This window comes from Trichosurus vulpecula, chromosome 5 (genome assembly GCF_011100635.1).
Source record: "Trichosurus vulpecula isolate mTriVul1 chromosome 5, mTriVul1.pri, whole genome shotgun sequence".
NCBI lineage: Eukaryota > Metazoa > Chordata > Mammalia > Diprotodontia > Phalangeridae > Trichosurus > Trichosurus vulpecula.
Window position 1 is genome coordinate 120256491 of NC_050577.1, and position 26549 is coordinate 120283039.

General features: G+C 37.1%; 1 protein-coding gene across 1 annotated transcript in view; it reads right to left on the reverse strand.

Moving 5' to 3' along the window:
• Nucleotides 1–26549, reverse strand: part of SND1 (staphylococcal nuclease and tudor domain containing 1) — a 484576-nt gene that overhangs the window by 323039 nt on the left and 134988 nt on the right. The window contains exon 11 of the mRNA XM_036759444.1: nt 5818–5907. Within this exon, the coding sequence (XP_036615339.1) occupies nt 5818–5907 (90 nt within the window). The remainder of the gene's footprint in view (nt 1–5817; nt 5908–26549) is intronic.

A 26549-nucleotide genomic window follows, 5' to 3' on the forward strand; every position in this document is an offset into this window, starting at 1 on the left:
AGGGGAGATGCAAGCCTGCCAAAGGTGTCTGCCATGTTCACAGAAGATTTCTGCCATAAAATACATGAGAAAGAGACAGACAGAGAGAATGAGAATCTCCACAAAACTGTTTATGAATGAAAATGTGCTAATTGCAAGCTTTCTAAATGGTATTACAGCACCTTCTAAAGGAGATCTGCAAGCACTCAAGGGTTCATCTTAACTATCCAAAGACCAAAATTAAAATGAATAGAGAATAATTATTGCCCAGCTGCATGGATAGCCCATAGAGCTCATTTGTGTGTGTGTGTGCGCGCGTGCATGCATGTGCACATGTACTTAAGTTTGCTACGGAAAGAATGTTGGATAGACAAGAGTTGTGGATGAACTAGGCCCAAAATTGGATGGGGAGAGAAAAGATTGTTTCACATTTAACAAATCGTACAGCACTTACAAATAGAAATCTAATTGGGTAATTGTAATTAGATCTATCTACCCTTTATCTCTAGATATCACCTTAAACTTTCCTGCCAATTTAGCTTTTTGTCTGCCCCTGACACTGTACACCACACAAGAGTAATCAGACTGTCCTGCATTACTAATACCCTTTAAATCTCCCAGAGGTATTTGAATTTTTCAAAATAAGGTGCTTATTAAATCACATAGAATTCAAAAGGTATTGTGGACGAATATTAGACAGGGAAATACAATGAAAAAAATTGTCAGGTTATAGGGATGCTATATTTGGGGAGCTGAGGCAGGTGGTGATACAGTAGACAGGGCTCTGAGCCTAGAGTCAGGAAAACCTGAGTTCAAATCCAGCCTCAGATATTTACTGGCTCTCTGATCCTGGGCAAATCACTTAATCTCCATTTTCTCAACTGTCAAATAGGGATGATAATTAGCACCTATTTCTCAGGAGGGTTGTGAAGCTCAAGTTAGATAATGTTTGTAAAAAGCGTTTAGTATAGTGCCTGGCACATAGTATAGAATTGGTGGAAGACCATAGTGATGACGGCAATTTCTATGCATAGGTTTATTATGTTTCTTTGTTTAGTATGAGATGAGCAGCACCTATTACTATTTGGCATAAATGTCCTTTTGTCACCCTATTTCATACATTTGGACAAAGGCTTAGAAAACCCCATTGAAGACTATAGCTACTAATGCTTAGCAGCTTCCCCTGGCATTAAGAAGAATGATCTAGATGCAAGAATCCTGTGGTCTCCCAAATGATTAATATTTTCTGCTTTAACCAAACAGTAAGAAATAATTTTTTTCAAATTATTGCAAACCTAACAATTCTATTATGGACATTTGCCTAAAAAAGGGTTCCAACAAGAAAAAAGTAAAGATCATACTTGTGATTTTCATTTTTCCCCCATTCGTTTAGCATAATAAGAGTGGGTTGGTTCCAAAGAGGAAATCTGTAGATGAGCTCCAAACCAAGGATACACACTATTAGTCAAGCCACTAGTGAAAGGAGCAGATGGTAAAGCAGGGGGTGGCAAGGGTACTCCATCGAGCAGCACAGCAACATGGGTAGCTGCTGAAGCAATTCCAGGACAAACACACAGACTCAGACACACACACACACACACACACACACACACACACCCCTCACACACAGATGCGCATACACACACCCACACATACACGCACGCACACACTGTACTTACATATATGCTCATTTTGTAGGAAATGAAGCACTGTTGCCCTAAGTTGCCACTATCCAAATACCTGGGCAATGGAAAGAGTAAGTTGTTCTAACAAGTTAGTAGAAGACAATAGAAACAAGAGACTTAAGAGCTCGTTATTATCACAGTTGTGACTGTAAACTTGTCAATGTGATACCATAGACAAATTGTTTTTTTCTCCCCTAAAATGGAATGGACTGTTATAAGACAATGAATTCCCTGTTATTGGAAGAAATCAATCAGAGGCCAGATAAGGACCTATAGAGAACGTTACAGAAAAGATTCCTAAATGGGAGACAAGATGATGCTGTAAATATTTTTAAAACTCTTATGAAGAGTGAATTTATGTACAGGTAAGCCACAATATCTTCTTCATCCATTTAGCTGCACTCTGACCTTCCTCTACTATATACCCCAGCACTTCATCCTGAAGCCTCACTCTAGTCCTGGAATTGACACATTGGAAGTACTCACTCCTTGTTACTTCAACGCCCCCCTAAGGAAGAAAGGTCCTCTTACAATTTCTTTTTAATGAGGGCACCCAGGCTAGCCTGGCCTTATTCCTCTCCAGGCTTCCTATACCATGATGTAAGAGGGTATCCACTCTTTTCAGTTAACAAGTGGTTAAGTAACTTTTGATCACATTTCTATGTAATCTACAAACTCCTTTAGCTGGGAACACTCCAGTAGTTAAGAAGGTTTTGCCTCAATTACTTCTTTTAAACTGTGATCACTTGTCCTAATTCATTTATGCTAATCCAAAAATGAATAAAGATTCTCTCTCCTTACCTCTTAGTCACCGTACACAATGTATAACAGTTGCGGATGTATTAAGGGAACCACTAGAAAGGTACAATGCTCTGTTTACCACCCTTCTCCTCTGGAGGGACACATGGTTCTCAAGAACACAAGGGTATTTATTGTTACAACTGATGTTTCAAGAAAGCATAGTCACTATCTTGATTTTAATTGGAAAGTAAAGGATAGCAGAAAAAGCATTCTGAATCTGAGATGTTCCAGCCCAGCAGAGCTGAACTACTTTATGCTCCCCACCCAAAGTGGTTAAGCATTCATCAATTGTAAAATGTCACTTTTAGCGATAGTATTTGAGCTTAACACAAGTAAACTCCAATACACAGGCAACTGTAGTTTCATACCCTAAAGTAAAAAAGGATTCTTCAAGAAAAGTCCACCATTATGGTCCTATGAAGTAACTTAAAATCCAAGGAATAAAGGCTTCCCAGCATTATAGGTAAGGGTACAATATGCCCAAACAGTGTTTTTGTAGTTAAGAATAAACAGGTATCTGGTATCTGAAAAAGCCATAAGACAGGTTTCCAAAAGCACTGGAAGTTTTCACAGTGACCTTCTAGCCTACGTAGGCAGGGTCTAAATTAAATCAGGACATTTCTAAAAGAAAATAGGGAGGAGGCCTAAAGACAACTAATGCAAATTGCCACTCATTTCTATTCCATTTTGGTTTGATTCTGATGAAAAGCTATGTTTGTCTGAGCACTATTTTTGTTATAGACAGATACTTATGATCTAGCTCATATGATCTCATATTAATCTTATGAGATGCATAATAAGGAGGGAAGAGTTAGAGAAAAGACATTAAGTTTTAAAGTCAAGGTATTGATGAGAGAAGTTCAGTAGTAGATAAGAGATCTAAGACAGCCAAAGAGTTGGGAGCTGGTATCCTTTCCAAGCTTCGAAAATTTAACATAAGAAACAATTACAGTCACTCAAGCACATGACTTTATCATATCTAGATGTCTCTTTTGCTGGCTCTAGTATAAGATTCGGCAAAATCTATACACAAGTCTCAAACTCACACACACACACACCCATTCTACAATCCACCTCTTCAGGCCATTATCACAAAACACAGACACACACATATCCTACACATAAATCAAAAATAAATTGAAGGGAACAAGTGACATGACAATCTACATAAAAGCCATGCCTGATAATAAATGAAACAATGGAATAGAGGGAAAACTGATCTAAGATGACTAAACTTTAAAGAAAAATCCATAATTAATCAATAGGAAGAAAAAAAAAAGACTCAGGAATGATACAAAAAGAGGGTAAAGAGATAAGAGGATGTGACAACACTCACAGAAAACTGGAAAAGTCATCCAAATCATCCCTACTAAACCTAAGCCATATAAAACATGTGTTTAATTTATCCACTAAAGACTACCGAAGTATTATATCCTTTCTTGCCTATGTAGTTGGGTTTGACTGATCCTTAGATCAGAATTGAAAAATTTTACATGGCCAACCCCAGTAATTATTGATACAATTTATTGCCTTTTTGACTGTCAACTAACTTAAGAGGTAGCATGATATAATAGAAAGAACACTGTCACACATAAAAAGATGGGAATTTGATTCCTACAGCTTATGCTTACTAGCTAGAAGACTTTAAGTCACTTAACAGAGGAAGGGGAGAGAAAATGAAATCTTTACCAACCTATAAAGCTGTCTTGAAGAAAGCATGCTCTATAAGCTATAAATAGAAAATGTGATGATATTAACTTGGTTAACTTATTAACATGTGTTCTGAAGGCTCAAAGATACACTCGTATGAAGTCCTAGATAATAAGCAATTGAGCTAAGGGGGATCCTAGAATCTCATAGGCTGTGTTTTCCTTCCTCTTTAATACCCCTCCCCCAAAAGTTAATGCTAAAGACAAATTCTGCTTTTATTAATTTATTAACTTGCATTACGCATATCAGCTGAAACCACCCCCCAAATAGCACTTATCACATATTGTTTTGTAATTAGTGTAGAGTATGATACTTTTAGGTTAACTTGTTTTGAATGTTGGGAGGTATAAATGTTGTTTCTTCTTGTATTATCTTTAATGGAAATGAGCAAAAGTTGGAAGGAAATGAAACTCTTAGGGCATTTCTATAATTGTTCAATTGTGAACTAGAAGGAGCCATTCACTAAACAAGTTACAATTCATTAACAGGGAAATCAAGGGGTAAATCAACATGATTTCCCAATAAACACGGACTTCTGTGCAGCCAGACACCTTCCTGCAGACGTATCATACAGCCACTTAGCTAGATATCACAAACTTGCTAGCTAAGAAGATAAATCAAATAATCTTTCTTTAGTTTACCATTCATTACCCTGTAGGTCAATAAGGAACACACATTCATTTTGATTAATGACAAAAAAGCTATGAGAGCTAACAAGGAACAGTGCAAAGAGGCCTAGATTTCCAAACCTGTGGCACTGTAGGCAAGCTGCTTAACTTCCTTAAGTCCTTCAGATTCCTCATCTGTAAAACGAGGGTCTAAATGACCTCTAAAGTCTCCAATGAACCTTTCTATGACTGTTCAGAACACTTAAGATACAAGAGTGAGAAGAAATTTAGGAGTAGGTGCTAGAGGCAAGATGACAGTCCCACTCAATGACAGACTCAGTAGCCATCTGTATAAATATGATGACAATGAGACCACCACCACGCTAACACCAAGAAAACAAAGAAATGCACTGAAGGAAGACACACAGAACTATTCTGCTATAAACTCAAAGTGCTACACAAGTTCATTAAACCACCAGACTAATCAGCCTTCTCAATTCAACCACACAAAGTACTCCTCCAACACAGATTGTAGAATTGTTTTAAAGTTCGAGATTGGGGTGGGGATTAGGGCAGGGCAGGGTTAGAAGAGTGTCTCCTACTTAGCCCTCTTTACAAATCGAGGAGAACTATCTTCTTTCAATATAAAGCCTTCACCAATTTTTCCAGTGGAGATGCAATAGCCATTGGTCACCAGCAATATCACATATTAAGTTTAAGTGGAAGTGTCTGAGCAAAGAGGGTCAGTCAAGGGAAGAGGGCTCTGGGCAATGTGCAATTACTGTACCTGACATTGGGCTTGAACCCTAGAAAAGAACATGCCCTTAGTATTGCAAATCAGCCTTTGGTCAAGGTCCTATCTGTTAGGACACAGCAGAGTTTCTTCCCTAGTCAGGAGAAGAGGGTCATCTACTTGGCCTTGGGATTCAATCACAGTAGAATGGATACTGCTTGGCTTTAAGAAACCAATGAAGGAATAAGCCATGGTTGTGATGAAATACCACCAATTTCTATAGGCTGAACGCACTGTTTACCTTTTTCCCAATGAGCTTTTTCCGCAGGAACTCTCGAGCCTCAAACATGTAAGGAATGTCATATAGGGGGCGAAGTTTCTTGTTCTTGTCCTAAAATCAGAGGGAGGGAGAACAAAGGAAAACATATCAGTATTGAGGACAACCTAATTGAAAAACTGCCAAAGCACCATAACCGTATAAGTAACACTGAAAATGATTATATCTTCTGCTGCTAAACAGCACAGTGTTGGGAACATACAAAGTGCCTAATAAAACTTTTTCTAACTCAGTTGACTGAATGATTAAAATTATCTTTCCATGGACAAAATCATTTTTGCCACAGAACAGGCTCAAAGAAACACTCTATGTTCCAAATTAAACGCAATGGGTCTGAAGCAGAGCTTAGGATCACGAAATTTTAATATTTCTTCCTTATCTCCCCCAAAGTTTATTTCTTAGGAAAAAAAAAATCCCACTTCTGTAGAACTTATTGGTATACACCAAATACCCATAATAAAGATTACTTGGGATTCATACATTTTTTTCAACTGCTCCACAACCATTTACTGATCCTACTATTCCCAGAAGTCATTTTCTTCTCTCCTTTCTTTCATAGCCAAACTCCTAGATAAAGCTGTTACCACTCCATCCCACAATTTCTTCATCTGTGTCTCTTTTTTCAACCTCTTGAAAACTGTGGTCCAAGCTCAATACATAACTTTCTTTTACTAAGGTTACCAACAACCTATTAACTGCTAAATCCATTGTTTTTTCCTCTCCTCCTTCCTGACCTCACTTGACCACTCCCTTCTTTTTCTTTTACATCATCTTTCTGTCCTCAGTTCTTTCACTACTACTCTCCCCTAGTTCTCCTACATGTCCCTTCTTAACTTCTATCACTGGATTAATCTGTGTCCTACCCCATACTGGTGCATGTGTACGTGCACGTGTGTGTATGTGTCCCCTCCATCTCCCCCCAAACCCAGCCATCTCATAAAGCTTTACTCTTAGTCTTCCAAGGTGATCTCTTTCTAGGTGACCTCATCAATTATCTAGGGTTGAATTATTTTTATGCAGTAGATTCCCAGATTTATATATCCAAACCTAATGATTTTCTTCAGTTGCAATCAACCAGCACCAACTCCCCAATGAATATCTCCAACTAGATGCCTCTTAGATATTTCAAACTCGACATGTTCAAAGTAGAATTCAGTAAATTCTCCCCCTTAAAAAAAAAGCCCGCTCTCCTCCAAATGTCCGTATTTCTGTTTAGAGTGCCACCACCCTTCCAATATAAACTCCCAGGTCCATAATGTCAGAGTCATCCTTGACTCTTCCTTCTCCCTCACACTCCACAACCAATAAATAGCCAAGGAGTGATGATTCCACCTCCTCAACATCTCTCTTATCTCTCAACTGAACAAACAAGAAATATTTAAATACCTATTTTATGCCAGGCACAATGCTAAGCACTGGGGAAACAAATAGAAAAAAAAATAATAATCTTTACTCAAAAGGCTTTTACATGCTAATGGGGGATATAACAGGTACATAAATACATACAGCATAAATATAAATGTATAAAAGTCGTGAAATACAAGGAATTTGGGCCACAACCCCAGCTCAAACCTTTATGACTTCTTACATGAACTACTGAAAAAGAGTCCTAATTGGCTGCTTTGCCTCTACTCTTTCCCTTTTCCAACGCATCCTTCACACAGCTGTCAAAATAACATTACCACAGCAAAAATCTGACCATGAATGCCATGTCCATGTTAAGAACCTTAAGTGATGCATCTCTAACATGAAACACAAATTCCTCAACTTGGTATTTAAAACCTGGTATAATATAGTTCCAGTGTACATTTCTAAGTTCATTCCACTTTTTTCTCCTTTGCGCCAGGTAAACTTGCCAGCATGGTCTTCTCAGAACTCAACATTCAATGTTAGGCCTCTATATCTTTGTACACTCCGTGTCTGGAATGCACTCCTCCTTCCTTCCCACTTCTCAGAATCTCAAGGTTCACTCAAGACTTCAGTTATGGGACATCTCCTAGTGGAAGTCCCTTCTTATTTCTGTAATCATTAGTGCTCTCTCCCTAGTCAAATTATTACTTATACATTTATCTATCTATGCGACATACCTCCTCAGTAGAATGTAAGCTCCCTGAGGTCAATGCCTTTTCATTTTTTCTTTGTATCAGTACTGCCAAGCACAGTACATCCTGTGAACTTATCAGGCAGTTAAAGCTTCTAGTATTCTAGTACCTTCATTTAAAGAAATGTTCACTATTGATTTTAGATAATTACTTCTGATCATATTAGGGAAAGAACTTTTCTTTCCTGTGCATTTTAGAAAATGTTAAACATGAATGCTGTATCATTTCTAAAATTTCCTAAGTTAGTAAGTACAACTAGAGAACCATCACTCCTACAAATAATACCAGGAAAATTTCTGATTATGGAAGCTTCTTATTTATAGGCAATTATAATGGAAATAACATATAGAAAGGAGCCTGGCTGATTTGCTCAACCAGCCCCAACACCGCATGGTTAAAATGACAACAGTGTCATTCCAATGCTTCTCCTTGAAGAACTCAGAGATTGCCTTATAAAAGACATACTACCCTAAGCCAAGAAGAAGGGAATGGCACAAAAATAAACAAATAAATTCACTGAATCAAGGTCAGCTCAAGATCCTGAGTATGACAGTTACTTGGCTCCACAAATGTTCTTAACCCAATGCCCAATAATTAATGAAAAGGACTGATGGTAGATATGTTATATACTTATGGAAGAAGACCCCAGAAAGTTGCTAGAAATATGAAGAAACTGGATATGAGAATCACTGTGATGAAGCACAGAGTCCAGAGATTTAGTACAGGTGGATTCTACATAGCTGGACCTGAGTTTCCTGACTTGTAAAATCGAACAGTTTGAGCTACATGCCCTGTAAGGCCCATTCCACCTCCAACATTCTGTACGTGCAAACAGAGGAAATGTTAGATGGCAAAAGTACTGTCTGTATAGCCTTAATGATTTTTTTAAAATGTACCACAAGTTATAAATGCTTAAAGAATTCCATGTGCCAATACCCAGGTTCCAAGCTATAAGCTCTGTAGTATGGTTTATGATCATATTTAAAGAGGCATTAAGAATCCTCCTTTGGCAGGAGCTGCTAGGTACTGAAAATCATAAGGAATATAAATAAAGAATACAATAGTAACTATTAGAATTAGCAATGAAAACTAGAAAGCAACTATTAGAATTAGCAATGAAAACTAAAAAAACTAGAAATATCTTCATTTAGCCACAGAAGTTATACCATATATTGACAAGTTGTGTGAATAGACAAATCTAAATGAACACTCTATTTTGAAACACTGATAGTCACTTCATACATCATTAAGATTTCTCCAATCAATTTTAAGAATATTTCTCTGCTTGAGCTCAACAATAAGTATCTATCTCAGTTGAAAGTGATCTAAACAGTGAATTTTGTATCATTCTTATACCATTTTCATGTTCTGCCTTATAGCTGAGTTATTTTCTATGGGATTCATACCTGGTACTGACCAGATTATAAGCTTCAAGAGATTAGAGATCACATCTTCTCACAAAAGTGCCTTTGTAGGGTAATCTAAATGTCTAAAATTGAACTGTGAGCCTCCAAAACCATGACTAAAGGGGATTAGCTTCAGACAAAACATTTAAGCCAAGGCGTTGAAATATTTTTTCCACAAGCAAAACAGCAACAATTCTCTAATTATTTTCAATTGTGGTTTTGTCATTTCCTGTGGAATTATGTCATAACAAGAAACTCTGGAGTTTCATCATAAGAAGAATGCTAGAAACAGTCTATTGGAAAAAAACAGCCAATTTCTCCAAGCCATGGTGTTTTCTTTTTTTAAATCTCATATAGCAAGCAAAAAACACTAAAACACTAAAAAACAAAGTTTCACAAGTGAAAACAGCAACATCTATTTGTTCTAACACACTAGACTCATTCTGAAGTACAATAACTGGTGGCAACTAACACCTATGACCACCCTTGGAAAACATATTTTGATGGTTTCACGTTTTAAAAGTTTGAGGCATTCACTCTATCTAGTTTTTTTTTTAAATCTTGAAAAAGAAATATCCCTGAGAAACTCTTAAATAAAATTAATCCTGCCCCATTACCATATACATAAAAAACATTTTAAATGGGTAGGCAATTGTAGCTATAACATAAACTATGAAAAAAGGACTTCAGGAGAAGCCTGATTTTAAAAGAATTGTCTAGCTCAGATGACAATTTATATGAAAATCTGTTGTTTTTCTAAAGACAGGAAAATAAATTATGCTTGCTTTTGTGGTGGGTGGATGATACACAAATCAAGATGTGCAAGCAGTCATTGATCACTCTGGAAATGACGCTCTGTGCAGGCCTTGCAATGACTCAGATCAGAAATGGGAAACCTATCTTCAGTCATCTGCCATCTTCTAGCCAGTGGAAGACAAAAAAAAAAACACCATCACCCACATATCAGCATTTGAAGGCACTAGCTTAGCCTTATTACACAGTTATTTTTAATTGGCACTGCAGTCATGTTTTTCAGACAGTTCTATGGTCTTTATGAATGGCAGCCCTTTCTCTGCCTTTGCTCAGTTCTATCTTTGCTTATCCTATTCTTAAAGACCTTCAGTGAAATAGGTTCCATAAACTTTTGAGAGAATCATTTCCTATTTTTTATAATATCTAATTACTAGGAAGTTTCTTCATTAGTTTATACTTCGATCTATTTTGGTAGTTTGAATTTTTCCTGAGGTCCTCCCTCGAAAAAATAGCAGATACCCCTTCTCCTTATGACCATTTAAAGGATCAATTTGTCTTCAGAAAATGTAATTCCCTAAGGAGCCAAATCCCCATCGGTGAGGAGTAGAACTGGGGGGGGGGGGGGGGGGGGGGGGGGGGAAGTAAGAAGGAGGAATCAAAGGAAAGGAGACAGGAGAGGGAAGGAGAAGACTCAAGGGAAATATAGAGAAAAAGAAGAAGAGAAGGACAACGTTGGAAGAAAAAGGATAAGGAGAGTACACAAATAACTATGAAAAAAGCAAGAGTGAAGTTAGACTGAAGAGCTGTGATTCTGAACAGTAGATTACATATCATCCCCAGTTGCCCTGTTACTGATGCTATTCTTATAGAAGATTTGAGTTTGAATCATGGCAGCCAGGAGACAGAAACTACAGTCTTTTAATGCTTTTTGGTCCTTACTTTAGAATTACTCAATCGAAAAAAAGTTCTTCTACCATCTGTTTAATAGACAGGCCTACTAACAGGGGTATGTGATAAAGATGCCTATGTTACAAGGACTGATAATATCCAGGGAAAAAAGCCCAATTTCAAATTTTCATACACCTTTGCCAAATTCTAGAAAACATCATTAAGATAGAGAAGGTCTCCATAAAAACGTTCAAATTGCTGATATCTTCACTAAGTTTATCCCAGAGAGGAAGTTACTAGATTTCCCTCCTAGCTAAGATGAAAGACTTTCTGTCTCCATTCTAGACCCTCCTCAATTATCTACTCTGAGCTGCCAGAGAAAAAGGCAGCATCTTTGATTACTCTGCATGCCTAGGGGGGTTTAAATTGAAGAAGTGTCTTATACAAATTTCTAAACTGAACAGTTCAATTCATCAACCCTTATGAAAATATTCTACTGTGCTATTTTTTAAAATCACATATACACACATGCATTCATGCATAGACATCCATACTTCAGTAGAAGCATGAGGGAAGAGTTGAATACTTTCACGTAGCCTTTAATCTTGTTTTATATCCTAAATTTAAGTGAGCCAGGAATGGAGGTATTTGATAACTTCGATTCCTTCAGATATTTCCCCCTTTCTACAGATACCAATCTCCTTCCACAAAAGTGCAGTGGGAAAACTCATTCAATTTGATATACTCCTTGTTATTCACAATGAAAAAACCTACTACAAGGTAGAAGGGGTTATCTGAGGCCCTCGGCCAAAAAAGAAATCATCCACTGAAGTAAAGGCAGTTAGAAGAAAGGGTGGTAGAGGAAACTATTCCAAACAGACCACACTTTTACATCTTCCCTCCCATTTGATTAATTGTACTAAAATTACAGGTGTCCATCCATACATGTGTTCTTTAAAAGGAGGGCATGGTTTTTAAAAACCTGAATCTTAGTTTCCCAGTTAATTTTTTTCAGATGCTTTTATTTGCATTTCTGACTGATACTCCAAAGGTAAAGATACAGACATTTTATCAGCACCCCCCACCCCATGCCTCCATCAAATAGTTAAACCTTAAATGAGCCAGGGCCTTGCTATTTAAATGAAATTTGTATGATGCGAAGAGTATAATCCTCAAGTCTACATTTGAAATTTATTACATTGGTCTGTTTTAAGGAAGACCTTTATATGCTTCCCTATAATCATTCAATCACCTAGTATATACTACTATACTAGTTACTACATATAGGTAGGAGAATATTAAGATGATGTCAACCCTAAGGGAATTTACAATCTTATTGAAGAGCAAGATAAACACATCTTAAAAAAATCACAGGCAACAGATGCAAATATAATACTTCATCCAAAAATTTTAAAATATACAAATTCTTGTGCAGTATTGACAATAGGAGTGCAGATAAGAGGGGTCAATGTGATCTTCAGTTACTATAAAGTGTTTCATAGAAAAAGGGACAACTCGGCTGGATTCTGAAGGTGGAAGAGCAACAAAAAACACTCCAGAAGAAAGGAACAATCGGAGGAAAGCAGAAAAGCGGGAATGAGCATGGCAAACGGCTGGAATGTGTAAGAAGATCCAGCAGAGGATGAAAACATTTACACTAGGGAAAAAAGGCTATGATTGACAATGGAAAACTGCTGAAGGTAGAAGGTAGTGGTATATACTTAAACCTTTGAATAGAAAAGATGATGAAAATGACTTCTATGATTTAATTGGAAGGTGGCATTTTATAAATAACAACAATAGCTAACATTTGTATAGGATTCCAAGGTTTGCCTAGTGCTTTACATGTGTTATCTATCTCATTTTCCCTAGAATGGATTGGACCCTGGAAAACAGTTGGGAGGTTTTTCAATAGTCAAACGATAAGTTGAAGGAAGCCTGGAAGAGATGTGGTAAGGACTAGTGAGTGGTAAGAAAAGAGAAAGAAGGGACAAAGTTGATGACAATAATAATGATAATAACTCCCATTTGCACAACGCTTTGAATACTAGACACACTATCTCATTTAATAGTAGCAATAACTATTACAACCCCTATTTAAAAATGAGGAAACTGAGGCTTCAATTAGTTTATGAACTGCCCAGAACCACAGTTAATAAATATCTGAGATGGGTTTCAACCCACACATTCTTGACCACAAATCCAAGTCCGAGGTCTTCCTGAGTCTATCACCTACACCACACTGCCTTAAAGGAAGAATCAATAAAATCTAGGAGCCAATGGGCTATATAGCCCAGAAGAAGAATATTTAAGAGGCTGAAAAAATTTGACATGAGGATAAGTGGAGCCATTGGTGGCCTCCTGGAGGCCTTAAAGAAAAGGCTGGGTAAAATAAGCCATTTATCTTTAGCATTTTGTTGTTCAGTCATTTTTCAGTTGTGTCCAACTCTCCATGACTCTATTTGGGGTTTTCTGGGCAAGGATACTGGACTGGTCTGCCATTTCCTTCTCCAGTTCATTTTACAGATGAGGAAACTGAGGCAAACAGGGTTAAGTGACTTGCCCAGGATTATACAGCTACTAAGTGTCTGAGATCATATTTGAATACAAGAAGACTCATCTTCCTGACTCCAGGCCCAGTACTCTATTCACTGCACCACCTAGCTGCCTCCATATTGAATGAACATTAGCTAAAAGGTAAAGGTGAAGACATGAGAGTATATGAGTTCTTTAAAGGAGTAAAAGAGCAGAAAAATAGAAAAGAACAGAAAGACTAGGACTGACTCTTACAGGATAACTATAATCATGAGAAAAAAAGAAAATGAATTTGGTATTTGTGGGCAAGCTAGAATGTACCAGGTAAGACTAGAATCAATAGGAGTTAGTATTAGTAACCTAAATGTGAAGTGATCACAGTATGGACTAAACTGATGGCTGCGTGAACACTATAGAGTGGTGAATCCAAGAGACAGCTTCAGATATCAGTGCCTGCTGGCATTCTGCCAATATGAACAGTTTCACAATGGCAAATAAAGGGAAGTCCAAATCTAATTCTGGCAGTTTCTTGTCCTTGAAGGAACTTACCTGTTATCTCTAGTACACAGTATTTGATTATATGCCAGAGGAACTAGCTCATAGAAAAAAATAAAGCATTGTACACAAGACCATCATGCAAAAAAATCTCTCTTTGAAAACTGCTTGTCTACTCAATTATATTTGCAAACTGAATATAATAGCATTTTGAGAAATGTTTGCTATTCATTGCTAGTGTAAGGGAAATGGGAAAAAAAATAAGAAAATAAAATTAAAAGGACCAGGACCAGATGGATACATGCACATACACAGAATCAAAATGTAAGAGCAAGTGAAGTGTTTAAAGGCTCTGAGGACTTGTTATCCATGGTAGCAAGACCGTATGTGGTACACTCACACAGTTAAAATACTTCTGCAATCATAGCAGAAATAGTGAAATAAAGGAACAGCACTATTCCTCCAAAAACCTAAATGCCAAAGCATGGCTTTGTCAGAGCACTTGTGAGGAAGAAGCTGGAGAGCCACAGGAAAAGACAAAAGGCTCCTTCTGGCCTATTCCAACCACTTTAGTCTTCTTAGTACAACAATGGTCTTGGAAAGAATTTTTTTTTTTCAGCCATTTAATTGCTCCAGGGAAATAATGTATTTTCAGGGAGAACTCAATTCCCAGCTTTCTGTGTGGGTCTAGTGAACATGTAGTTCTTCCTGCTTCTACAGAAACTGAATGAGAGAGAATATCTGAAATTCAAAGAGAACAAAGTTAAAACACTAGTGCCATCCCAGATGAAAAGGTCTGCTCTGGACTCATAGAAAACTTAGTACTTAAACAAAAGTACTGCAAAAAAAGAAAATTAGGAAAACCAGGAAAAAATGGATAAATTCAAATAGCTGTTCAAGTTCACATGGAAAGCATCTTGGGAAAATAACTCTCAGAAAAAAAAAATTCCAAACTGAACTTCCAATCTTACTTCTCTTCCAATAATACTAAGATGTTTTTCAAGAAATTTTTAGAGAGTGTTGTAATGGCTACTGGCTAAGGTGCCTGCTGTATTTATTTGCACACAGTGGATTACTCATTATTATAGCCAGTTTCTTCAGGAGTACTTCATTTTGGTATCCAGAGCAGACCTTTTCACATACATGTATCTTTGCCAAGAAAACCTAAAATGGGGTCATGAAGAGCCGAACATGCCTAAAACTGAACAACAGCAAAAACATAACCTGTAGTCCATGGACTACATGAGGCCAATGGACAAGAAATACCAAAATGAATCTAAGAACTAGAATTGAAACCAGAGGCATTATAGGATTTGAAATTAGAAGGGACCTTAGATATCATCTAGTTAAACCCTCTCATTTTATAGATGAGGAAATAAACTAAGAAGCTCAAAGAAGGACCAGAGGCCACAGAGGTGGAATGAAACCCAAATCTTACTCAACTTACTCTTCTTTTCACTACACCACTCTACTGCATGTCCACAATGAACCTTCCCATTACCAACAAGCCCAATAAATGAAGGCCTTGCCTTTAGGTAATAGCTTGATATATATTTTCTGTGTCTCCAGTCATGCCTCCTTTCAGGACTGAAACCCAGCAACGATTTGGGGTTATTCATTCTAATCATCAGCAACACTCTAGTCTCTTTAAGTCATGGCTAAAGCTTCAAAACAATCTCCTTTTCTCTCCTACAACGTATTTATGTTAAGTAAAATATGAAATGGGAAAAAGTAATTAAAGGAGAATGACACCAATCTAGCTAAGACGACACAACTAAATCTCTAATGGTACTCATTTATCACTGACTAACAATTATCAATCAAGCTGATGGAGACCAAAAACAATTCAGAGTTCTAGAATGAGCTGTGCAGTATACCCAAATCTCAAAGTTGGCTTATGTTGGTGGAAACAAATTTTACATAGTCACAACAAAGAACTCATTTAAAATGGTTACTTCCCTATGTTTTTAAGATGAGAAAGCAAAATCAGCAGCTGCCCAAGTGACTACAGGCAAGTAGAAGGAAAAGAAGGAAAAAAAAGGCTAAGAGTCAATTCTAGAACTTTTTTTTAAGTCAGAAAGGCTCATCTACCCTGATACTACTAGGGACAATTTTCTGAATAAAATATATTTATCATATACTATTCAAATAGCAATAACTGCAAACAATAACATTAACTTTAATATTATAATTAGCTATATTAACTATAAATATAATACATAACAGTAATAACTTGGGCAACAACATGTCAACAAAGAAGTAGCAAACAAATGGACAAGTCATACAGATTTCTTTGTGTAAATAAAGGAATTTATGAAAGCATGAAGATCAGATCTTTTGTCGACAGAAATTACAGAATAGTTGTCCTTAAGGAGGTCAGAAGTAGAAGAACATGTAGAATATGTAAGTAAATGATAGAAATTGTGCAATGTATCATGGCATACTGTAAAATTTTAGCATTTATTAGCGACACATGACCAGGTGGCGCTATAATTAACCATAGTTGTCCCTCAGGGTTCTGTCCAAGGCCTTCTTCTCTTCTCCCTCTATACTATTTCACTTGGTGATCACATCAGCTCCGATGAATTTAATTACCATCTCTGTGCTGATGATTCTTAAATCTACTTTTCCTACTCTAATCTCGCATCTCCAACTGCCTCTCGGATATATTGAACTGGAAATCTAGTAGACATCTTAAATTCAATATGTCCAAAACAGAACTCATTATCTTTCCCCCTAAACCTCCCTCCTTCTGCTCCTGCCACCTACAGTTCCCTATTACTGTAGAAGATAACACCATTCTCCCAGGCCCCTGGGCTTCCAACCTAGGAGCCATTCTGGATTCTTCATTACCTCTCACTGCCAATATCCAAGTTGTGGCCAAGGCCTGAAGATTTCATCTTTGAAACATCTTTCAAATATGACTGCTTCTCTCCTCTGACACTGCACCACTAGTGCAGGCCCTCATCACCTCATGCCTGGTTTGTTGCAATAGCCTGTTGGGAGATCTGCCTGCTTCAAGCTTCTCTCTACTCCCATTGATCCTCCAATCAGCCACGAAAATAATTTTCTCTCTCTCTCTCTCTCTCTCTCTCTCTCTCTCTCTCTCTCTCTCACACACACACACACACACACACACACACCCTGATAAACTTAAAGGGCTTTCTATTGCCTCTAGGAACAAATACAAAATGTTTTGTTTGGCATGCAAATTCCTTCATAACCTAGCCCCCTCCTACCTTTCCAGTGCATACTCTTTTTGACACTGGCCACTTACACTCTCCTATAATTCTGACAGGGTGTCAAACTGCTTAGGACCTACATAAAACAGTATATGGTCAAACCACTTCCACAGCTAGCCTAGCAGGAGAAAAAACAGAGTTGGCTGGGGAAATTCCTCAATATCACCATGCAAAAGCAGTGAGCAAAACTATTTTACAACTGGAGAAAGTTACTGGAAAATGACATTGAGATTTTGTTCGTGTAGAAAACAGAAAATCCAAACACTATATTGTCCAAGTAAAGGCAACGAAAAAGAAATATGTAGAATGGAATGTGAAAACAAAAGTGTATCAGGAAATCCTGACACCTCAATTTCACAATTAACTGGTTTCCTAATGTTGAACCATCCTCGCATCCTTATATAAATCCCACTTAATCATCAGAGGCAGCTGGTGGCCCAGTGGCTAGAACATTTGGCCTGGAGTCAGGCAAATCTGAGTACTTGTATGGCTTCAGACACTTACTAACTGTGTGGCCCTCAATAAGTAATTTAAACTATGTCTCAATGTCCTCAACTATTGAATGGCGTCAATAACAGCAACAATCTCGGGGTTTTTGTGAAGATCAAATGAGTTAATATTTGTAAAAAAAAAAAAAAATTCTACTGTGTTTAGCACATTGCCTAGCACATACTAGATCGTTCCCCCCTCCTCACACACCCTTTCAAAACAAAAGATGTTTTGGGATAGCCTTTCTCTCTAGCATTATATTTTAAATCAAAGTAATATTAGTCTACAGTGCTCCTTCTTTGCTTTTTCCTTTCCTAGTTTAGGTAGTAGGCCTAAATCTGTCTCCTAAGAGGAAAATGGGAGACCTCACAATTTTTTGAGAATACATGGTTATCTGGCAAATACTAAGTGCTTAATAAATGTTCTGTACATATCTAATGTTTTTAGGGATAATGTTCTTCTAAAGACCATTTTATCTGTATTGCAGAAATTTTGGTATGTCTTATTATTATCACTGTCTTTTGCATGGTAAATGTTTCTAGGATTTCTTCTTCAAAATACTCATTGTTTATGATTTCGTTAAGTCTCCCTTTAGGCTGGGCCATGTACTTGTCTTTTGCTTGTGCTCCCTTTATTATTTATTCTTTTTAATATGCTTTGGTCAGTAAAGAATGTGTTCAGAATTTCACATTTTTCAGAGTTATTTTCAATTTCTTTATGCCCTAATAAATGCTCTATTTTTGTAAAGATGCTGAGAAACATATATCTTTTAGTGGTCATATTCAAAAGATGCTATAAATCTTTTACCACTAAATTCTCTCAAGAGTTTGCTCAGTTCTGTATTTTCTCATTTATCTTTATTGCATTTTCTTCTGAACTAAAAGGGGAACATTAAAATCTCCTACTATTATTGTGTTACTATCAATGTCTCTTTGCAATTCAGTTAAGTTTTCCTTTATGAATTTAGATGTTATGCAATTTGGTACGGAAATATTTAATAATATTAATTCACTGTTTATGGTACCTTTAAGCATAATGTAATTTCCTTTACTTTATTGTGAACTTTTATTTTGTTTTGTTTGCTAGCATGATTGCAACTCTTGCTTTTACAGATTCACATGATGCATATTAAATTTTTTTCAACTTCATTTTGAATCTATGTGTGTCTGTGGTTTTTAGATGCGCTTCTTGTTTAAAAAAAAAAAAGACTAGTGTTTCTTACCCATCCTACAACTATCTTGTCTTATTGGATTTTTTTAGGTCATTTATATTTAAAGTTGTAGGATTTTCCTCTATTTGTATCATCAGTATTTCTTTTAGATTTAAAAAAAATAGCCTTCTTAATATCAACACTATTGTCCTACAATTAGTTTTGCTTAATCTACCCAAAGCAGGCTCTACTCCACCTCTTAGAATACCCGCTTCCATTTGGCAAACAATGTCCCTAGTTTTCAGGTTTTACTGAAAATATTGGGGGTTTTCCTTTTGTTAATTTAATTATATATTTTCTTCTTCCTTTTTCCCTTGTCAATTAAGTAAAATTTAAATTCCCCCTGCTAATCTATTTCCTCCAACTCATTATGCTTATCAGCTTTTTATCTGGGCCTTTTTCTAAGAAGTTCTTTTTTTTCCCCCAAACATCTGTTTTCTAAGTTCTTTCCCTTCCAGTCTCTTCAAAAGTTTTATGCAGAAACTGTCTCTTGGCCATCTTGAACCAAATATCCCACAGGCATCTCAAACTCAATATATTCAAAACAAAACCCACAATCTTTTTTTCCAAATCCCTCCCCTCTTCCCAACTTCCATTTTACTGTCGAGAGCATGCATCACCATCTAGTCACTCAGTCTCACAAGTGAAGTGTCATTTTTGACTCATCATTATTACTCAATACACAAATTCAATCTACTGTCAAATCTTGTCATTTCAACCTACTCAACATCTCTCATATGTACTCCCTTCTCCCCACTTACCCATGCCTCTTAATTTCCAAGGTTCTGTTCAAGATTCAGCTCAATTACTGCAAAAAGATTTTTTTTTCCATACCTCACAGTTACTTATTCCTTCCACTCTCAGATCACCTCCCACATATTCTAACTATACGTTGTATGTACCTATTTATTTAAATATTGTCTCCCAATTAGATGACCTTTAAACACAGGGATTCTTTTGCCTGTCTTTTCATTGCTAAAGCTTGACATAGGGCCTGGCATATAGTAAGCACTTAATTATTGCTTGGTGCCTGAACGATCAGTAAAAAACAATGCAAACAATGCAGCCAAATGCCTAAGCTTGGCCCCAAACAAGACTGATGAGAAAACACATTCCCTGCCCTCTTCTTTGCAAAAGTAGGGGACAGATGTGGAAAATTACTATAAAATCAGTTTTTTTGATATATTGGTTAATTTTGCTCTATTCATATGTATATATTTAAAAATATATGTGTATGCATATACATGCACACATATACAAAGAGAAAAATGTTTTTGTCTTTGGCTTATACATACACAGACACACACATGCACACATACTACAAGCCAATGAAAATCATTCTGTACTGTGATATGCTGGATCTCTTACACAATTTCGAAGGCAAACATACCACCAACAATAAGACAACAATTTTCTATTGAACAAGAGTATGTGTCAGAGTTTCAAACTGCTCCATTCAGACATTATCCTCCTTTCCTTTAAGATGTTTGTTGATTCCTCACCATACATACCTTTTAAAATTAAAGTTCCTCTATGCCCAAAAGCCAATCAAACTGTGCACACTCTTTGATCCAGCAATACCACTATTGGTTCTGTAACCCAAAGAGATCATAAAAAGAGGGAAAGGATCCACATGTACAAAAATATTTATAGCAGCTCTTTTTGCAGTGGCAAAGAACTGGAAATTGAGGGGGATGCCTATCAATTGGGGAATGGCTGAACAAGTTGTGGCATATGAATGTAATGGAATACTATTGTAGTATAAGAAATGATGAGCAGGTGGATTTCAGAAAAACCTGGAAAGACTTACATGAACTGATGCAGAGTGAAGTGAACCAGGAGAGCATTGTACACAGTAACAGTAACATTGTACAATGATCAATTGACTTAGCTCTTCTCAGCTATACGATGATTCAAGACAACTCCAAAGGACTCATGATGGAAAATGCTATCCACATCTAGATAAAGAACTATGGAGTCTGAATGCAGATTGAAGCACACTATTTTCACTTTTGGATATTCTTTCCTGGGTTTGTGGGTTTTTCCTTTTGTTTTGTTTCTTCTTTCATAATATGACTTATATGGAAATACGTTTTACATTATTACACACGTATAACCTATATCAGATCACTCGCCATCTTGTGGAGTGGAAGGGAAGAGAGGGAGCAGAATTTGGAATTCAAAACACTTTCAAAAAGTTTCAAAAGTTGCCTTTACATATGGAGTTAGAAAAATAAAGCACTATTAATTTAAAAAAAAATTCAAGTTCTTTCCTAGAACAAAAAGGGAAAATGGTGAAGAAAACAATTCCAACATTTAGCTCACACTAATAAATCTTCAAAATAGTCAAATGCGCAGAAAAATTTTCTAGTATTTTTTAAAATGAGCCTGAAATATGACATTGAGAAGTATAAAGGCCTCCCTTTAGATAATCCATTAGATAATGGATTGATATCTTGCCAATCAGCTGACCTTTAGCCATTTCAGACTCTGCATAACCTCATTTGGGGTTTTCTTGGCAAGGATACTGAAGCGTCTCCAGCTCATTTTACAGATGATGAAACTGAGGCGAACAGGGTTAAATGACTTTCCCAAGGTCACAAAGCTACAAAGTATCTGAGTCTATATTTGAACTCAAGTCTTCCTGACTCCAGGCCCAGTCCTCTATCAACTGCACCACCTGGCTGCCTGTCATCACTAAAGCTCTAAATCAGGCTGTGAGGATAAGCTTTAAAAATTCTTTCTATCAGTCCAAGTCAGTCTGTCACTGCCTCTGTCTGTATCTCCATGTGTCCATGTGTCTGTCTGTCTGTCTGTCTGTCTGTCTCTCTCTCTCTCTCTCTCTCTCTCTCTCTCTCTCTCAACATCTAGTAAATCTAGTCTCATGCCAATGGAATGCTAGGGATCATTTTAGCCCTACAGAATGGAGATGACTAATTTTTATTTCACAGTCTAGTTGTCATCAATCAGGACTATATCAAGATACATCAACCATTTCAACCACAGGCAAGCACTAGCAAATATAGTCAAAGAAATAACAAACGGCCCAGACAACCTTCTGATTGTACACTGCTTGCATTACAATTTCAAAACACAGAACGTAAACACACATCCCATCTTTGCCCTTTTTAACTAATGGCATTCAAATGAAGGAGGGAGGTGTATAGACTTCCAGCCTTAAACATTAAAAGGACTACACCACCATTCCAAATGTCCCCCCCTTTTATTTAAATATTAAAATTTACTGAATATAGTAAGAGCAACCACATAATTAACTCCACCTCTGGTTACCAAGGTGGGGAAAAAGATAATGCCACAAACAATACCTGAGGATACAGAAAAGTTCAAATAAAGCTAACATGTAGGGTACTAAACTCTACAAGGCAAACAGCACCTCTTTGAAAATGATTATTATTATATATGCAGTACCAACATACATATGAAGTCAGTAAGAATAGGCTCCTCAGTGACCAAATTCAGAGTCAATCAGTCAATACACTTTTATCAAGCACATACTCTGCACCACACTCTGTGGTAAGTGCAGAAGATACAAAAAGAGGCAAGAGACAATCTCTGCCCTAGAGGAGCTCACAATCTAATGGGGGAGACAACAAGCAAACAAACAGGTGCAAACAAACAGGTATGAACAAGTAAACAGGAAATAAGAGAGATTAGGAAAGCCTTCCTGTAAAAGATAAGGTTTTAACTAGGACATAAAGGAAGCCAGAGAAGCTAACAAACAGGCAGAGGTGAAAAGGAAGAGCATTTCAGATTTTGGCGGGGGTGGGGAGGGGGGGGGATAGCCACAGAAAACACCAGGGAGATGGAGTTTCTTGTTTATGGAACATCAAGAGGGCCACTATCACCGGATCCAAGAGCACACAGCAGGTAGTAAGATATAAGAAGACTGGAAAGGTAGGTAATAGGTAATAGGGAGCTTGGTTATGAAGAGCTTTGAATGCCATGTACATTTGATACTGGAAGCAATAAGGAGCCACTGCAGTTGGGGGGGCGGTGTTGTTTGACATTGTCAGACCTTCACCTTAGGCAAATCATTTTGGTGGATAACTAGAGGACAGATTGGAATGGGGAGAGACTTAAGAGGCAGAACTACCAGTAGGCTACTGCTGTAATCTAGACATGAAGTGACGAGGGCCTGCAGTACAATGGTGCTGGTGAAGAGACTTTGCAGAAGTGAAACTGACAAGCCCTGACAAAAGCTTAGTAATGGGGGGTGAGAGATAATGAGGAGATGAAAATGACACCTAGGTTGGAAGCCTGCAGAAGGAGGAGGATGGTTTTGTCCTTGACAGTAACAGGGAAGTATGGGGGAAGGAGGGATAGGGAACAGGGGGGAGGGTGTGGGGGGGAGAAGATAATGAGTTCAGTTTTGGACAAGTTCAGTTTAAAATCATTACCTGACATCCAGTTTGAGGGGTCTGAAATGTAGTTGGAGATACAAATTTAGATGTCAATAGAGAGATTAGGGTACAGTCTTGAGAATAATCCACATAGAGATGGTAATTAAATCCATGAGAGGTGTTGAGTTCACCAAGTGAAGTAGTACAGAGAGAGAGAAGAGAAGGGGCCCAGGACAGAACTCTGATGCCTACAGTTAGAGGGTGTGATCTAGATGAGGAGCCAGAAAAAAAAAAATAATCTTGAGAAAAGGCAATATGATAAGTAGGAGAACTAGGAGAGGGCTGTATCCTGAAAACCAAGGGAGAAGAGCATACTGAGGAGGAAAGAGCGGTCATCTGCATCAAAAGCTGCAACGAAGTCAAGGAGAACGAGGATTGAGAAAAGGCGTTCTTGCAGTGTATTTAAGCAGGAGCTAAGAACCACCTAGTATAGTAGCCTCAGTCTCCAGACACCAATGCTCTCCTGAACAGAAAATATCATTCCTTGTTCCTTTCACATTTCATTGTATCAGTGCCACTCTGCCCTGAGGCCAAAAAGGCAAATTGCATACAAAACAAAACAAACTGAAAGAAGTGACAAATAACATGGATAATCTTTATAAAATATGAATTTAGCATATGTAAACAAAATAGAAGAAAGCTACAGAAAAAAGATAAAGTAATCTACCAAACACCTCAAGGGTCCACATCTGATGACATGAGGTTCTAGGAGAATGACTGAATATCTGCTCTGCCCAGTGCTATTCACTGGGTCACTTCATACACAGAAAGCAATTTTATCAGCAAGTTCTAAGATATGTATAACTCAGATTTCCAGAGAAGACTGTTCTAGAAATTCTAAGTACTATCTTTTTTTAAAAAGCGGGCCTAAATTATAAAATTGTAAGGCAGAAAGAGCTATCATTAGACAATGGGTTTCAGTTACATCTAAAGATTATATAATGGATGAAAACAAGGACTGTGTCATAATTTGTCATTGCATCCATAAATTAGAAGCTACAGAAATGTATGGCACTAGATTTGGAGTGTCAGGCAGATACTCCAAATGTTCAAATTCTCCCTCAGACATTACTATATTTATAACCTGGGGAAAATGACTTTGCAAAATGGGGATAACAGCACCTATCTTCATTGGGTTGTGAGGATCAAATGAAATAACATAAGAAACACACTTTGTAAACCTTGAAGAGCTGTGTAAATGTTGATATTATCCTTAATATATCCCTTTACAATCCATGAACATACTAGTAATTCAATAACTATCATGTAAATGAATCCCCACTTACGGGAAGCAACTGGAAAAGGAGGGAAAGAAGGCATGTAAACATACCACTGAAGTGAAAACAAATTTTTTCATAGAAGAGGGACAGGAAGTACAGGGACAAGGAGAAGAACACACAGAGAAGGGATGGCAGTAAATATTCATTACATGCCTAATACCGACTATTATTGAAGCCAGATGAAAATGCTGCCCTAATTTCACCAGTGCATGTACTTACATGTAGCACAACTAATTTGGCTCCTAACGCTTTTCTTCAACAGTTATTGAAATAACACAGATTCTTCTGCCCTGAGAAAAGCATCAGGCATAGGCACTTATATAGTCCTTGGCTATCCAACACATTTACACGGAGTCTACTAAAAGATGCTAGTTAAAAGATGTCCAAAGCCTGGCCCTCACCTTTTAGTCCACTACTACTCTACAAGTACCTGGTTGAATTATTTCAGCTAAACTAATCATTCTTGCTATCATGGTGCCTTGTATTACTCAGTTTCCTGTTCTATCGACCTCAGAAATCGTATTTGTTTAAGTCCAGGCTCCAAAAGTTACATTCTCCATCAACCCTTCCTTTATGTCCCAAAAAACAGTAAATATACCCTCTCCCTCCACAACTCCCATATTATTTGGGTTTGAGCTAGGAGTAAGGAGACATGAGTTCTGTCAAAAAATATTGCTCTAAACCTGTTTTCTGGCCCATAAAATGAAGGGGGCGAATTAGATGTTCCATTCTACCTGCAAAATTCTATAAGAGTATGGTTTTTGATTACACAAAGACACTTTGCATTCCTCTTACAGAACATATATTCTATTCAGTGTGTTATGGGCAGTAAATGATATAAGCCTGATATACAGAGTCTGCCTTGCTTTATCTAACTCATGTCTGATAAGGCAGAATTGAACCACCTTAACACAACTGTTTTGGCCTTTTTTTTTTTTAAACTAACACTGAGACAAACTGCAAACTGTCATTAATTTGGACCACACAATTATTAAATTCTGAATTAGACAGAGCTGGGTTATTTATTATACTTATCATGAAATTTTTTTTGACAATTCAATTAAATTAAATTAACAGGAATTTCCATTTACCTACTAAAAATGATATGGCAATTATAAATAAGTTTATCTGATAGTTATTTGGGGAAATTGCTTAATCTCCCTGGGCCTCAGTTTCCTCATCTAAAACATAAGTGGGCTGAACTAGATGGCCTCTTAGATCCTATCTATTTATTAAGATAATCTTCAAGAAATACCACTTGACAATACTCAATTGGCCACTTGAAGTTATTTAACACATTTGGGGGTAACAGTAATAAATTTTCATAACTTTACATTGGCCATCTCCACAGTCTGAAGTATATTTTCTTAAAAACAGAGAAATAAAATGAAATAAGAGGACAGCAAGTACAGTACAGTAGAAAGAATTCTGGAGTTGGTGTTAAAGGACCACAGTTAAAATCCATTTCTGCCACTTACTACCCTGTGTAACCTCGGGAAACTCACTTAATTTTTCTCTGCCTCCGTTTTCTCATCTGCAAAATGAGAAGAGTCTCTCTCACATGCTACAAATTCTAAATATGTGATCACGTTACAAGCAATGACAGAAATGCTTCCCTCTAATCTATATGGTTAATTGTCAAGTCCTTATCACCTCTGGCATTCATTTAGATGATTTTCTATGATCCATTTGAATTGAAGGTGACAGATAATTAGAGGAAATAGAATACGGAGCTTTGTAGATGTTTTTGGTATGTCGCTTTTTTGAAATCTCCAGCATAATCTGTCAGTGTAAACAAATTACACTAGTAAAGAGGATCAACCTTAAAAGAAACTTTCATGAGCTCACCTTTATAAAAAAATCAAAGCAAGAGCA